Below are 14339 nucleotides of genomic sequence, written 5' to 3' on the forward strand. Positions count from 1 at the left end.
ATGCACACCCATGCTGCTACAAATGCCTGAAGCTAGCTTCACGCTAGACTTGATTTCAAATCTGAGATCGCGGTTATTTTGTCTGCATCAGCCGCACAAAATTAGCCACACAACATTTTCCAAAACTTCACTTGCTTCTATTTGCTATCACGTCGTAGTACCACAACAGGGCGCTATGTCAGGCTATTCTATGTAGGAAAAAAAATGATCACAGACTTTTATTATTATTTTTTTATTTCATTGTAATCTTTACCGAGGGTTGTCCATTTCAGTTTAAAAAAAGTGCTTTCCAAAGGAGCCCTCACAAAAACTAAGTCTAGTTTCAAGCGTGCGCAGTACAGTGGCGTATGAGTTGGAAACAAGGTTGCCACACAGCTGCTCTGAGCTCACAGCCTGAATCAATGAAGCTAGCTAGCTTGTGGGTACATATGAGCTTAAAGAAGGCCGGAATAATAGAGACTCCTGAGAAAAGCAGGAGACTTTCTGAACAGAATACCTTCCGGAGTTTACAGCTGAGTAGCCTGTTATTGTGTGATCTAAGTTTGACAGTTTCCATGCATTCTGCGTTCTTTGCAAGTTTGACTTCAGCATCAGGCATGCAGGGAGGAACGATGTCGCCAAGCATATAAACACTGCAAAACACAAATCCCTCCACTTAAGTACCAGACATTTACTACACATGGGTGGAGAAAGGCAATCGTAGTAAAGTGCCTTGCCCAAGCGCACAAGCACCATGTTCCCCGTCAGGATATGAACCAATGTACAACGGCACACGAGTGGAACACCGTAACCATTGGACCACAGCACCCCACGCCCTTGATTTGACACGCCAAGCTGTTTAAAAACACAGCGTGGGTTGAATCTCCAGTGTAAATGACCAGTGACACTGTGACCCTTTAGGCTGTCACTCAATCCATGAATGTTGTTTACGATGATTGTGTAAGCAAGTTTGCACCCAGATCTAACTATTGCACTCATCTCTTTCTATGTATTTGCAAACTTCTCTCTCTCTCTATTTTTCCCTCTTTGTATTTGCACACGTTCCCAGCCTCTTTGCACAAGGAACTCTCATTCAGTCATGTGACAAGTCATGTGACCCTTCGACAAGGAGGTTTACTGTTGGTTCATTCCTGAATCAACACTCATATTCTATTAACCCCAAACCTTCAGCTCCCTCGTGTTTGGCAGTGCGGCGAGATAATAAACCAATGTTGTGCGGCAAACTTGAATGTGTGCGGCAAACTTGAATGTGTGCGGCAAACTCGAATGTGAGCGGCAAACTCCAATGTGAGCGGCAAACTCCAATGTGTGCGGCAAACTCCAATGTGTGCGGCAAACTCCAATGTGTGCGGCAAACTCCAATGTGTGCGGCAAACTCCAATGATGTGCAACGAATCCAAATGTGTTACTGAGGACCAATTGTTGTGCGAGTCGACCCCCTAAGTGCATTGCTAATATGACGCTGCACTCCCTCCAAGGAGGTTGTAGGCCCGGGGAAGTAGAATACACTCACTTGGTCTTTCTAATGGTGCGGTGCAGCCTCAATTGACAATTGAATTTCCTGCTTGTCTTAGCCTGAATCTGTAGTGCGGTTGCCTGGTGTGCTAGCCCCGTTCAGAGTTAGTACCCCGCAACGGCCTGCCTGGCACCCGATAACCATAACCCGTATCGGTTCAGCTAAGCTAGCAGCCACAGTCCTGCCACGGTCGCTCACCACGGGGGGCCTGTCGTAAAAATAAAACTACCGAGTGTCCAGACATCGTTTTAAGTATAGGAAGTTCAACTCGAAGCAGTTTATCTCAGTTTCTAAGGTCACGTAGAACAGCCGCCTCCGTAAAAACTGCTCGCTAAAAAGAGCCTTCACTCTTCCATTTTTACAGTTCGCTGCACGTGGTCTGAGCCCCTCTGTGTTGCCATCATGCCGTGTTTGACATCGCAGCCTCGGCCAGTCATGTAGCGTGGCACGCCGGTAAACATGACGACAGTCACTTGTCCACTGCGGCAATTTCCCCATTTTTTGGAAGTATCGTACATCGGCTTTACATATATACCAATTGTGTTTACATTTTAGGGGCTATTTTCAGGCTGTACCTTTCGTGGTGCAAAAAGACATAAAAATGTTCTGAAAAGTTGTTCGAGAAACCAGTGTTCGAAACAAGACGTCATTGAATAGATTTCACTCAAGGTTTATAATACATCAAATTGCCCGCGCAACATGTCAGTCACGTGAAAATACACGTTATATTAACGTTGCAATATTGACCAATCAACGCCAAGATTTTCCTGGTAGTTGAATATATTAGTGTATTATGATAATTATGCTCCGGTTAGCGGTTGTTGCGTTGGCATCTACATGTTTGTCATCACATCGTGTTACTCGGACCATGTGGTCAGAAAACTTGTGGAAATTGGACTTGAAGTTGGATTTTTTTAACGGTAGGAGAATTAGGACATTGTTTGCTTAATACAAAAGTGCACCACGGAGAAGGCGTTACGTAACTCCGGGTCACTGCGCTGGCTAAAACGGGGAGCGTTTTAGCTAAAACCGTTCAGACATCGTACTAGGAGATAAACTCGTTCTGGTTATTCGCTAAACCCTCCCTTCGAGGGGGTTTAAGTTGCCGTTTTATCTTCAAGTTCAACTCGATTCGGTCTAAATAAAAAGCGTTCAGACATCGTTTTAGCAAGAAAGTTACACTGAATCGAGTTCAACCGGTGTTTTAAGGGAATTTAAAACGGTGTCTGAACGACCCCATTTATCCATGGGTGCACAGTGCCCCGGTTGACCTTGGTTACGCGACATGCACACCCTGGCTCGAACTGCAATGTGGTTTGGTACACTCGCTGGCCCCGTCTAGCTGTTGTCTCCCCGTCACCATAGCGGTCTGCTCCTGCTTGGGTCCAGAAATCTCTTCGGGGGCCAAAAAAAAATGTGTGTCTCCCAAAAAGTGGGTCAAAACATTACGGCGTGGGGTTCGGGGTCCCTCTTAAGGACCCCTAAAACTGTTTGGATTCTCGATGCTCTGTGGTGCGATCTGAGGCAATTTCTGACCACTTTAGCCAATGTTTTTGGAGGAAAAGATGGTGGTGTACTCATTGCCTGCCTTTATTGCAACGTCACATAAAAAAAAACCAATTGGTTTCGTTTTTTTGGGGGGGGGGCCATGGCCCCCTTTGGCCCCCCCCCCCTGGATCCGCCCTTGCTGTGAAATGATAGCCCACACTGTCCCCACTAAAGCTAGTGCTATTTGTTGATTTAGTTCCTCCGGTTACTTTAGTGTAGTGACTAGTATAAGACGTTGTGAAACATGACCAACCTGATTAAATTAAGCCCACATGAATACTACAAAAGAAAAGACTCGGGTTGAAAGAACCCCCACAAAGTTGCCGTGAAGCGAAGAAGAGATTAAATAAACCAGTATTGTGACTGTGTGACAGTCACCCCAATTCCTGTTTCCTGCCAACTTAATTAAAAAATAATTGTTAACTCTGATATGAAACATGAAATAAATATTAGGGAACGCAACAATATGTATCTTTTGCTTCAGTCAATTTATAATCAACCTGCACTCTCAATACACTATATATATTGGGAGTCAATGTTGTCCTTTGCATTATCGCCCTTAAAAAAAAAATAATGGAATACTTATCTATTTTTTAGAAAATGACGGTGGTAGGTGTGACTCCGATAATGCTGCTACCCACCAGCCTTCCTCAGCCACCTTGAGCATACCAACACCTACCCAGACAGTGACAAATACCAAGACAACATCCCAGCCACGCACAGTGACAAGTCAAAGTGCAACAACTCCAGGCACACTCACTCAAAGTGTTGGAGGATCAATGAACAGGGTAACAGACTTGATACATAATGGCATCACACTTTATTTACATGTGCCCAATGAGAGCTGATGGCTCTCATCCTAACCTGGCTCCCACAGGAAAGCACAAACCAGAAATTACATGTACGTGTACATAAAAATGTGTACTGAAATTTATCATTACCTTTTTTAAACAAAATAATAATTGGTTATACTGGAAGGCTAAATTTTGTGATCCTTTGTTCTGACGTAAAAATATTTATAACTTAAAAAGTACTGGGCTGTGTTCAGTGACATAGTTGTCTGCCCGACCACTCTGCGTTTGTAACTCAAGAACACGAACCTCAAGTTTTATGATAAAATTGATAAGATTGGATGGTTTGCCAAGTTTGTTTCTTTTTTAAGCGAATTAATTTGTCTGTTGTTTATAATATAGGTTACTACCACAAGGACAACCCATAGGTACAAACCCCCCAAGACCATCACAGCCAGGATCTCAACACGCCCAGACAGTGGTAAGATGGGACAGCAGACTGAAGCTACCTTAGCCCCGCCTATGAGTTCTGTCATGGTAGAACGACATCATCCTATTATACAGGTCAGTCCTTGCTTCCTCCCAATAAGTAATGCAAATGACTATTTTGTACTTGATTCTAATCCCCTTAAATCCCTTAACCCTGCGGCTTTAATACATTTGCCTGCATTTAATATCATAATATTTAATTCACTTGAGTAAACTTGAGGGAGTGCACTGTTAAGGGGAAATCAAAGAGAAAGCTTTGGAAAGAAGAATTTCAGTTTTTGTTTTGCTTTTTTGTTTCACAGTTATTTGGTCACATGTCCTATGAACTCTATGCAACAATGGTAACAAAGGAGAGTCTGGGAAGACGCAACCTCATCCCCAGAGCTTACTTTATTTTCAACCTCGTTTCACATAGTAAGCCCTGGGATGGGAACTTGCTTCTTATCCTGATTCAACACAGCAACTAGCAAGAAATGCAAATATATTGTGTACTCGGTGTTGTTATTTCCAACATGTATTATGTGTTTTCACGTTCATTGTAATTATTACGTCCATGTCACACCTCAAAATTAATCCTTTCCTTTCCAATTTGCTCATATTAATATGAAATGTGATACTGCATATTTACTGCATAAGATTGTAACATTTTAACGTTTTTTTCATAAGTCACACCGGGAAGAATTGATTCCGTTTTACCCCAGATACCACGTACAAAAACAAATGCTGATGTAAAGCACAGGACGGCACCAGGCTATTCCTCATTTGCATACATATCCAAATAGTTTTTGGATAAGCAAATGAGAGCAGGTAGTGTTGGGAGCATATTGCTCGACACCCTGGGAACGAGGTTGGGGAAGATGGCACTGGGAGGGACATTCAAATGGCATGACAGATGGTGCCCGATGCTCACATCAAGATGTTACATGGTTTGTGCACATTCAGTATACAGAGTGTCCCTCCCAATGATGGAACTCTCCAAAGTGGTCACTTTTAAAGCACCATCTACTGTGCATGGTCTCCATTGCACACCAGTTATTTACTTTATTCATTCCATAAATATAATTTTTTACAGCAAACCATTGGCCATGCATTAGCATCCAAGTACCCCCAAGCAACAGGAGAAACATCCCATGGAAGTACTGGTGCTCGTCAGCCCCTCCTAGGTAATTCCCACTCTAATAAGCAGCAGCTTTCTGGACAAATAAGTCAACAATCAGCGGGTGTGGCCAAGAGAAAGATACCAGGGCAAAGTGGACGTGCAATGTTGGCTGAATCACCCAACATCCACACAGTCAAAGTGGTTCACTAGTTGGATGTGAAACAAGAATGACATGTTACATGTAATATCCGTGATGGAAAAGATTACATTTCAGATTGTGGAATTAACGTTAAAAGTTTGTTCCATTGTAGCTGCCTCTATCCTGGATCGTCAGGGATTAATAACCCAGACAACTAGATAGTGCAAATATGCACACATGTATTATTCCTGTCTGACTTTTTGTTGCCTCTGCTTAGCTTGACTGCAGATACTCAGGATTTAAAAGATATTTAGGAATTACATGTACATGTATGAAGCATCATAATTAAACTCCCAGAAGCATTTAGAGTTTCATCAACTATCCAGTTCTTTTCTGAGCTTCCAAATATACTGAGATTTGATGTGTTACATAGGGATGAAGCTTACCAAAACTGCTTTCACACACTGCCCCGAAAGGTAAGCAATAAGATCACTGCAATGTTTCAAGTCCGATTCCTTTTGCAAATACTGGGCTATGTTTTTTTAAATAGTTTTATTTCCATAAACATGTACTTGAATTCCTATCCTTCAGTTCTTATTCCTGGGTAATACCTAAAAGCCCATGTTGTCAGATCAAACCATCTAATTCTGCAGTCACAATTCCCTCTAGTTACGTTATATTCCAGGATACTTGTGGGACTTAAAAACGTATTAGATTGTAACACTGTATAAAGAATGTTAATTCTGAGGACCAAATAAAACGTGAAAAAAAAATTAAGAAGGGTTCGTTTTCCCTTTTAAATTTTATTTTTCGCTTTTGAATTTATTTCTGTGAACTATGGAGTAAGAATCTGGAATATCAATCAAGAGTTTTAATGCTACTTGGCAAACTGATTACACATTTTGAATTCCATGTGATCTAGGAAATGCTATAAATTGAATGCAGTTTTTATAATATTCGCGACATTTCATTTAGCCTCAGCAAAGTGCTTAAAATATCTAAAGAAGAAGAGCAAAGGAACCAATTCCCAAAGGTTATCCACATGAGGCTACCACCTTCTCCCCATTATTTAATACCTCATTTATTCTGACTATGACAAGACTGGGCCAGACTGAATGTTCTGTAGTAAGCTAAGTTGACTCTGGTTTATTAAGTTTTTAAGAACCATAATAATTTAAGAATGATGGGTTTTTTTATTAAATTTCTGTTGTGTTTGTTTGGTATTTTGCTTTTTAAAACTGTTTTTGTTTTGTGTGCGTTAGGCATGTTATATATTTTGACTTTTCGTTAAGCAATGTTTAAATATATACATTTTGTAAAGACAGTTGCGCTCGGTTGTGTGTAATTTAGATTGTAATTAACACCAACGTACTTTGAGTGCTGAAACTGTGAAGTCCGTGTAGAAGTTTGTAAAGTATGGTTTAGGGTTAAATTTATTCGGTTGGATTATTATAATATTTTTTTTGTCATTTTATTTAGAATTTAGAGGTACATGTAAATGAAAGATTAAACTTTCTCGAGGATGACGATTTGAATGCGAAGATCCCGAGACAGTGCTACTCGGTGTTTGTAGTGACTAGCCATGTACATGTACATGTATTGGTCATGTTGGTTTCCGTACGTACGGCGTAGCCGATATCCTTTTTGAATCCTAACAGGAATGATCATCCAAGTTACCGCGTTACTGAGAGAATTTATTGTGGAAACACATAAACGCACATCTGATAACACGGATTTCAAAAATAATTGATTGTTTGAAATATAGAATTCAATGTTACCTGATAGTTATCTCGGAAATATGGGCACACGTGTAATCTCTCCAATTTACTCAATCCGAATGGCACTCTCCTATTCTCCTATTAGATGTTATGTCTGTCAAAAGAACAAGTAAAAAAAATTGTTTCTTGTTATGCCAAAAAAAATAAGTCTCCGGTTTCTGGTATGCGCGCGCGTCGCCGTAGCCATGCGCGTCGGCAAAATGAAAAAGTTTTTTTTTCAATAAAAGATGATGTCTCAAAACTGCCAAACTCACTGGTTTGACTGGAATTCTGCTGCTGCACAATTTTAACGTGTTTTTAGATGGGGTTATGATCGAGAGTAAGCTTTATGTGGCCTCTCTGGACTCCCATATATTTCTACTAAGTTTAGTCGGGCACCAATTGCAGTCCTCAGCCGACATTTGAAGCAAAAAAAAACAGGTAAAAAAAAAAAAAAAAGCCGCGTCGCCGCACCACTTTTTGGGCAAGCTCCATACCAGAAACCGGAGACTTTTTTTTTTTTGGCCTTGGGGCTTTTTTTTTTTTTTTTAATTGAGGCGGTGGCCTTTTTTTCCTTAAGATGGCGAGTTTTGAGTTTTCCCAAGATTACAGTGCGTAGCAGAGTGCAACGGACTAGAGATTTTAAAAGCAAAATCGGGACGAAACATAAACAGGGCAAAACTTACAGGAGTAAATTCTACGGCAAACAAAAACTGTAAACATGGCTTCGCACGCGCCTGCAAGATGGCGGACGGATTCTTCCATTTTTTTTATTCTTGCTGAATTCCTGTTGTGAATCAAGGGAAGGCTGGAGGGTAGTCCCCAACCGCTCCGCGATCAAAGAGTCGACCAGGTTTGGGTTCGCCATTAGTTACCTCAAACGGTGATGCCATGTAATGGTGGTCGATATTTGAAAGCACTGTAGGCTTACTTCCATTTGGTCTTTCATCAGCGCCGCCATAAATGTTTATGCCCCGCGGCGAAGCCGAAGGGGCATACTGTTTCCGCCTTGTCCTTCCGTGGGTGGGTGTGGGGGGGGGGGGGGGGTGGGGGGGGGGGGTCCGGACAAATCTTGTCAGCGCGATAACTTGAGAAATACTTAAGATATGAACTTCAAATTTGGTTTGTGTATTGTTCTTGGTAATCCTAACAACCCTTTTGCATTTGGGGCCGAAAGGTCAAAGGCCAAGGTCACAGTGACTAAAACAAAAGAAATTTTGTCAGCACGATAACTTGAGAAATACTTTACATATGAACTTCAAATTTGGTTTGTGTATTGTTCTTGGTAATCCTAACAACCCTTTTGCATTTGGGGCCGAAAGGTCAAGCGTCAAGGTCACAGTGACTAAAACAAAAGAAATTTTGTCAGCGCGATAACTTGAGAAATACTTTACATATGAACTTCAAATTTGGTTTGTGTATTGTTCTTGGTAATCCTAAGAACCCTTTTGCATTTGGGGCCGAAGGGTCAAGGTCACAGTGACTAAAACAAAAGAAATTTTGTCAGCGCGATAACTTGAGAAATACTTTACATATGAACTTCAAATTTGGTTTGTGTATTGTTCTTGGTAATCCTAAGAAGCCTATTGCATTTGGGGCTGAAAGGTCAAGGGTCAAGGTCACAGTGGCTGAAACAATAGAAATTTTGTCAGCGCGATTAACTTGAGAAATACTTTACATATGAACTTCAAATTTGGTTTGTCCTTGGCAATCCTAAGAAGCCTTTTGCATTTGGGGCCAAAAGGTCAAGGGTCAAGGTCATAGTGGCTAAAACAAAAGAAATTTTGTCGGCGCGATAACTTGAGAAATTCTTCACATGTGAACTTCAGATTTGGTTTGTGGATCGTTCTTGGTAATCCAAATAGGCCTATCGCATTGGGGGTCGAAAGGTCAAGGGTCAAGGTCACAGTGGCTAAAACAATAAAAATCTTGTATTTATTCTGAGATCATAGGGATTAGGGATTAATTCATATAAAACCTACAGAAGACACTAATGCTGTCAATGAACGTTCCATGTGACCAAGGTACGGTACGTGTAAGTTGATGTTAAAAGAGTGGTGTTATGTCATGGGAACAGTCACGGTTGCGGGGCATTTGTGTTTGTAAACACACCTGACTTGTTTTTTATGTTGCCGATTTTTTTTTGTTTTATACAACCAAGAATCATTGTTAGAGTAGCTGATATACGGCCTACTCAGGCCCGTCGCCAGCCGGCCCTGAGCATCAATGGGGCCATAGTATCAACTAGGGCTGCCCACTACCATAAAATATACCACATACATATGTATGGCTTTTGCCGTTTGGGGCCAAGTGCTCGCCAAGGGGGGCCAGAAGGGGAGAAAGAGCGGGGGGGGGGTAGGGGGCTCATGAAAACACCACGTCGCAGTCTCCATGAGCGCCAGCATGTTTGTTTGGCCACCCCACTGGTACAACCCGCGTGTATCAGTTCGTTTAATACATACCGTTAGCGTGTTTCCAACCTTTTTGGAGAGGCGGTCAGCAACGCAAGACGCGACGGAGACGTTGATCCGTCCAAAGCCATCATCGCCGACACGATGAAGTTGCTAGGCAACTCAGCTTACGGAAAAACGGTAACGAATCTAGAAAAACATCTCAAGGTTGAAATATACCACGGCAGCGTAGAAGCAGCAAGCCTCATCAACCACCCTAACTTCCGGGCGTTGCACACTCTCGATGAAGAGCTCGATGAGGCGGAGATGACCAAACGGACTGTCAAGCTCGGCCTTCCTCTAAAGATAGGCTTTTTCGTGCATCAGTATGCAAAAATGTGCAGGCTGCAATTCTGCTACGATTTTTATTGAGATTTATCGACCCATCGGATTTCCAACTATGCAAGATGGATACGTACTCTGCGTACTTGGCCATATCTGCAGGGAGTCTGTACGACCTCGTTAAACCACATGTCTGAGAGGCGTACCAACGAGCAAAGTCGTCCTGGTTCCTGCGCGAAGACACTCCAGCCCCCGCGCCTTCGACAAGCGCACGCCGGCCTCTTCAAGGTTGAGTGCGAGGGGGATGGTATCGTATCCTAGTAGCAAAACGTACAACTGCTTCGGGGCCAAAGACAAGGTTAGCTGCAAGGGACTAAACCAACGGACGAATGAGATAACCAAGAGGCACTACCTCGATACTTCGGAAACGCAGAGAGCCGGAAGTGGGTGTCAACCGTGCCTTCAGAATGCGGGAGTATGGTCATGCCAAACAGAAGGGGGAAGGGGGAAAAGGAAAAGGAAAAAGAATAGGAGAGATTCGAAGTAGATATGTTACTGTTAATTCAATGTATATTTAGCACTAGGAACTGGCGAAAGGACCCTAAAACGCGTTTTTTTCATAAATACGTTTATAAACGTTTATATGAACAGCGCCTCAAATGTCAAATCATGCCCCCCCCCCGCGCTTTTCGATTTTTCCGCAATCGGTGACTTTTTTAACGCCTCTGATGAGTGCTTTGCCGCCTCCAGAAAATAAAATCCTGGCGAAGCCGGTTTCTGAGTGATCATTGACGCGTTGATTGGCGTCATTACTTTCTTTGAAACATTTTATGAGTCGGCTTTATTTTGTCTTTTGATTAAAGAAAGGGTGATCGCAAACAGACTAGCCCTCCAGTCGTTTGTTATTGTTGGGAGCCGATTGGGTTGAAGCATTATAATTATTCTTGGATAAGCAGCACAACATAATAAACGTAATGTACAGCTCTGCTACAAACAAATGTAGTTTGTGTATTTTCATCCTGCTTTTACAGCTAAAAACAACCCCTAAGCGGGACTGGCCTATACATTTATTTGTTTAAAAGTTCGTGTCACAATAGATCTGTATGCATGCAGCATGAAGGTAGGGCTAAGTCCACAGGGTTGGGTTGGCCAGTTGGTTACCTTCAAGTGCCTCGAGCAGGGTGATGACAATAGCGAGACACAAACAGTCTGAAAACGATTGACGTCGTGTTATATTCTACGACACCTTACTTGATTCATGCTTGATTCAACAACCGAGCTCTGAATACTTTAAAAGACTCCTCCACAAGACTGTTATACGAACCACCCCCCCCCCCCCCCCCCCAATCAAGCTATGGGAGAACGAACTGCCCCACAGTATCTGTACGCGTCGTACGAGCTTTGGTATAGCATCAAGGTCTTACATAAATGAACAGCTACATCTGAAACCGTATAGTCACATGATGTAAAATAAGACGAGTGAGTCCTGTAACATGGTTGCATTTAGAAACAGTCTCCTGAACCTGCATGTCCCATGATAAATTACTTTGAAAAATTGCCTACGGTACCGGTATAAACATAATAAAACCGCGGTTACTGGCTCCACGCACGCCCTATATCGCTGCAATGTGCGTAAATTGGTTACCAGACCAAATAATGCTGACTATGATGTTGTTAGATATGTCGCAACCCGGCCGATTGCTGCGTACAAGTCTTAAACCAGCCGCGCCGATGGAGTTCGACTGAAGTTCACGGACAAAATACGAAAATCTAACGACTTGTCATCAAGTCTAAGAGGTTGTTGGCAAAATCTTACACACAATAGAGATCAAGGAAACTGGCCGATTGTTCACTAAGTTCAGTACATTAGTCTTCTGAACAGGCATAACATTAGCGTGTGTTTATCGAAGGGATTGATTAAAACACTTTGGTAGAGGAGGCACACCCCCCCCCCCCCCCATAAAATCGTTCCCCCCTCCAGTCAAGTGACCACAGTTAACGGGTTTACAGAAACTACCCCCCCCCTCCCACTTAAACATCCAACCTCCCCCCAATCTCGCCATATAAGAACCATACGCCGCTGGCAGGGGGATTTGAAGCAAAATATTGTCCATTTTTATTAACAGTGTGAATTTGAAGATATGAATATTTGTAATTTTTGTTCGGCTTGAAATGAAAACGTGGAATGCATGTTTAAGTACTTTTAGTTCCAGTAAACTTCAAAAAGTCGGTCTCTTTGCAGCTCTGAAGAAGCTAGGCTTGAACACTTGAACGTTGCTATTTGCGCTTAGGTTGGGTTGTATAGACGCCATTATTTTGAAAATAGGTCCCCAAAAAAGTCACTATGTACTTGACTCGAATTATATTAGCTTTGCCGCACCCAATAGTGATTCGTTGAAAATGTGCAAACATTGAATAGTTCGACACTGGCGGTACATATCCTATTCATAAGTCGTGAACTTCAAAAAGGATCGCCAGACACACTTTTCGTCTTTCTGAAGTCAGCACTGTATTTTTTGCGGTTCCTGCCTTTAAAATGGGACGTTGGCTGTTGGTGCTGATTCTTTGTTCAGCTGTGAGTCTGTCGCTGATAGAGGCAGCTCCCCCCAGAAAGCCACTGAATCGGTACTGCTGTCCACATTTCTGGACCCTACGAGGTAACCGCTGCTACCGATTCATTGGCAAGACCCTGGATTGGCACGGCGCTCAAAGTTACTGCAATGGTTTGGATCACAAGGCCAACTTGGTGTCACTCAATACAGAAGGAGAGGCAGAGTTCGTTCATCATCTGTTCAAAGAGAAAGGAGGAGGCCTGTACACTCATTACTGGACGGGCCTGAGCGACATCGACTCGGAGGGTAACTACAAATGGGTCGGTATCAACAAACCGATGACCTACAGCAATTGGAATACCAGGCAGCCAGACAACGCCGGGCACAACGAAGATTGCATTGAAGTAGTCACTCACTCTGGCTACTGGAATGACATCCACTGCACCGATAGACAGCCCTTCATCTGTGAGCGACCACAGCCAGTCTCTTACTAGAACAGTAACCATGGTGACGATTTCGATTCCTAAGATGTGCTCACAATTACCCTCGGCGTGGACTTCACCGTTTTGTAAACGTCATCGCTTTCCAACGCCGTAAAACCAGTAACATTTAGCTCCCAAGAAAATAATGAACAGAACAACAACAAGTTCTCCTGACGAGAACTTAAAAACGAAGCCGTTTACCGGTAACTTTTGTGATTTGAGTTTTTGACTCGGAACTAATTAACATGTCAATCATCTCAAGAACATTTTTCCAGGAAGAAAATATTTCCTCTTAAAAAAGGCCTCCGTAGTTTAATCCAATGATTACAGTAGTAAGCGATTTGCTGTTAAAATGTTAATAATGAAGACGTTTCTCTGCCGAATAATTATATCGAGTACAATAGATAAAGCAAGGGATGTTGGCAACCCTTGGTTGACCTTGAAAAACGTTAATTGACCCAAGTATGAACTACACGTTGTACGTGAAATGCACTTTCAGTCTTTGTGTTACAAATCTACTTTCTCACAGATTTTATTCGAATTTCCATATAAATGTTCTAAACTAGTTACTAGATTATTTTTAGTTGGATTTGTAACTCATCATTCTTACATGTTATAGATATTCGTTGAAGTTTATTAAAATGATGCACCATGACGAATGATCGAAGCCCACTTGATCAGGAAAACGAATCAAATCGTGAGATGTACGGTTTTCTGAGGTCCTAGGTGTTTTCCCAGTGTTGATTGTGTCAGGTGTATACAACGAAGACGAAAACATGCAACCAAGACGAATGGTGTTTGGAAAAACAGCATCACCGAACTCCATCGTAACGTACACTTTGTCCGGAGATCGCCCACAGTGTTTCACACCATTAAGCCATAATTATTTCAAAGGTCTGGTCACAGAAAACCCACAAAATGTCATACACTGACCGAGAAAATGTTGAAAAACCCCGTGTGTTTGCTCCTGACGCGGCAGTGATTTTTTCGCCTTGCTGTGAATAAACCCATCGAATTGTGTCAGCATAAAAATTGTCGCCGCATTAATTCGTACCACCTTGGCAACCATTCGCTATATGAAGAATGCAGGTCGCACGCTTGTTTTCAAACTATTACATAATCTGGCGATCCTAGCACACGCGTGTGAAATAATTCACGTTTTGAAAAGCAACAGTATGACTGGAACGACATCTAAAGCTCCAAGGCGGCCCAATTTTTAAGACAAATGTTTTGT

The 14339-nt window shown here is 42.3% G+C and overlaps 2 protein-coding genes across 5 annotated transcripts in view; both read left to right on the forward strand.

The window, feature by feature from the left end:
• The window catches only part of LOC119745341 (centrosomal protein POC5-like), a 32090-nt gene extending 24949 nt beyond the window's left edge, over positions 1 to 7141 (forward strand). For all 4 annotated transcript variants that reach the window (XM_038221633.1, XM_038221634.1, XM_038221637.1 and 1 more), the window contains exons 10-12: positions 3662 to 3852; positions 4258 to 4419; positions 5417 to 7141. In XM_038221633.1, the coding sequence (XP_038077561.1) occupies positions 3662 to 3852; positions 4258 to 4419; positions 5417 to 5653 (590 nt within the window). In that variant the 3' untranslated portion in view covers positions 5654 to 7141. The remainder of the gene's footprint in view (positions 1 to 3661; positions 3853 to 4257; positions 4420 to 5416) is intronic.
• Positions 7142 to 12495: 5354 nt separating this feature from the next.
• Positions 12496 to 13469, forward strand: LOC119746541 (echinoidin-like). Its single transcript, XM_038223521.1, has one exon. The coding sequence runs from the start codon at positions 12608 to 12610 to the stop codon at positions 13115 to 13117; it is 510 nt and encodes a 169-aa protein (XP_038079449.1). The 5' UTR covers positions 12496 to 12607; the 3' UTR covers positions 13118 to 13469.
• The last annotated feature ends 870 nt before the right edge of the window (positions 13470 to 14339 follow it).

Source organism: Patiria miniata, unplaced genomic scaffold (assembly GCF_015706575.1).
Source record: "Patiria miniata isolate m_02_andy unplaced genomic scaffold, ASM1570657v1 HiC_scaffold_7, whole genome shotgun sequence".
Lineage (NCBI taxonomy): Eukaryota > Metazoa > Echinodermata > Asteroidea > Valvatida > Asterinidae > Patiria > Patiria miniata.

What these genes read in the sequence shown, in the direction of transcription:
- LOC119746541 (XM_038223521.1), top strand. Translation starts at nt 12,608, where the DNA reads ATGGGACGTTGGCTGTTGGTGCTGATTCTTTGTTCAGCTGTGAGTCTG.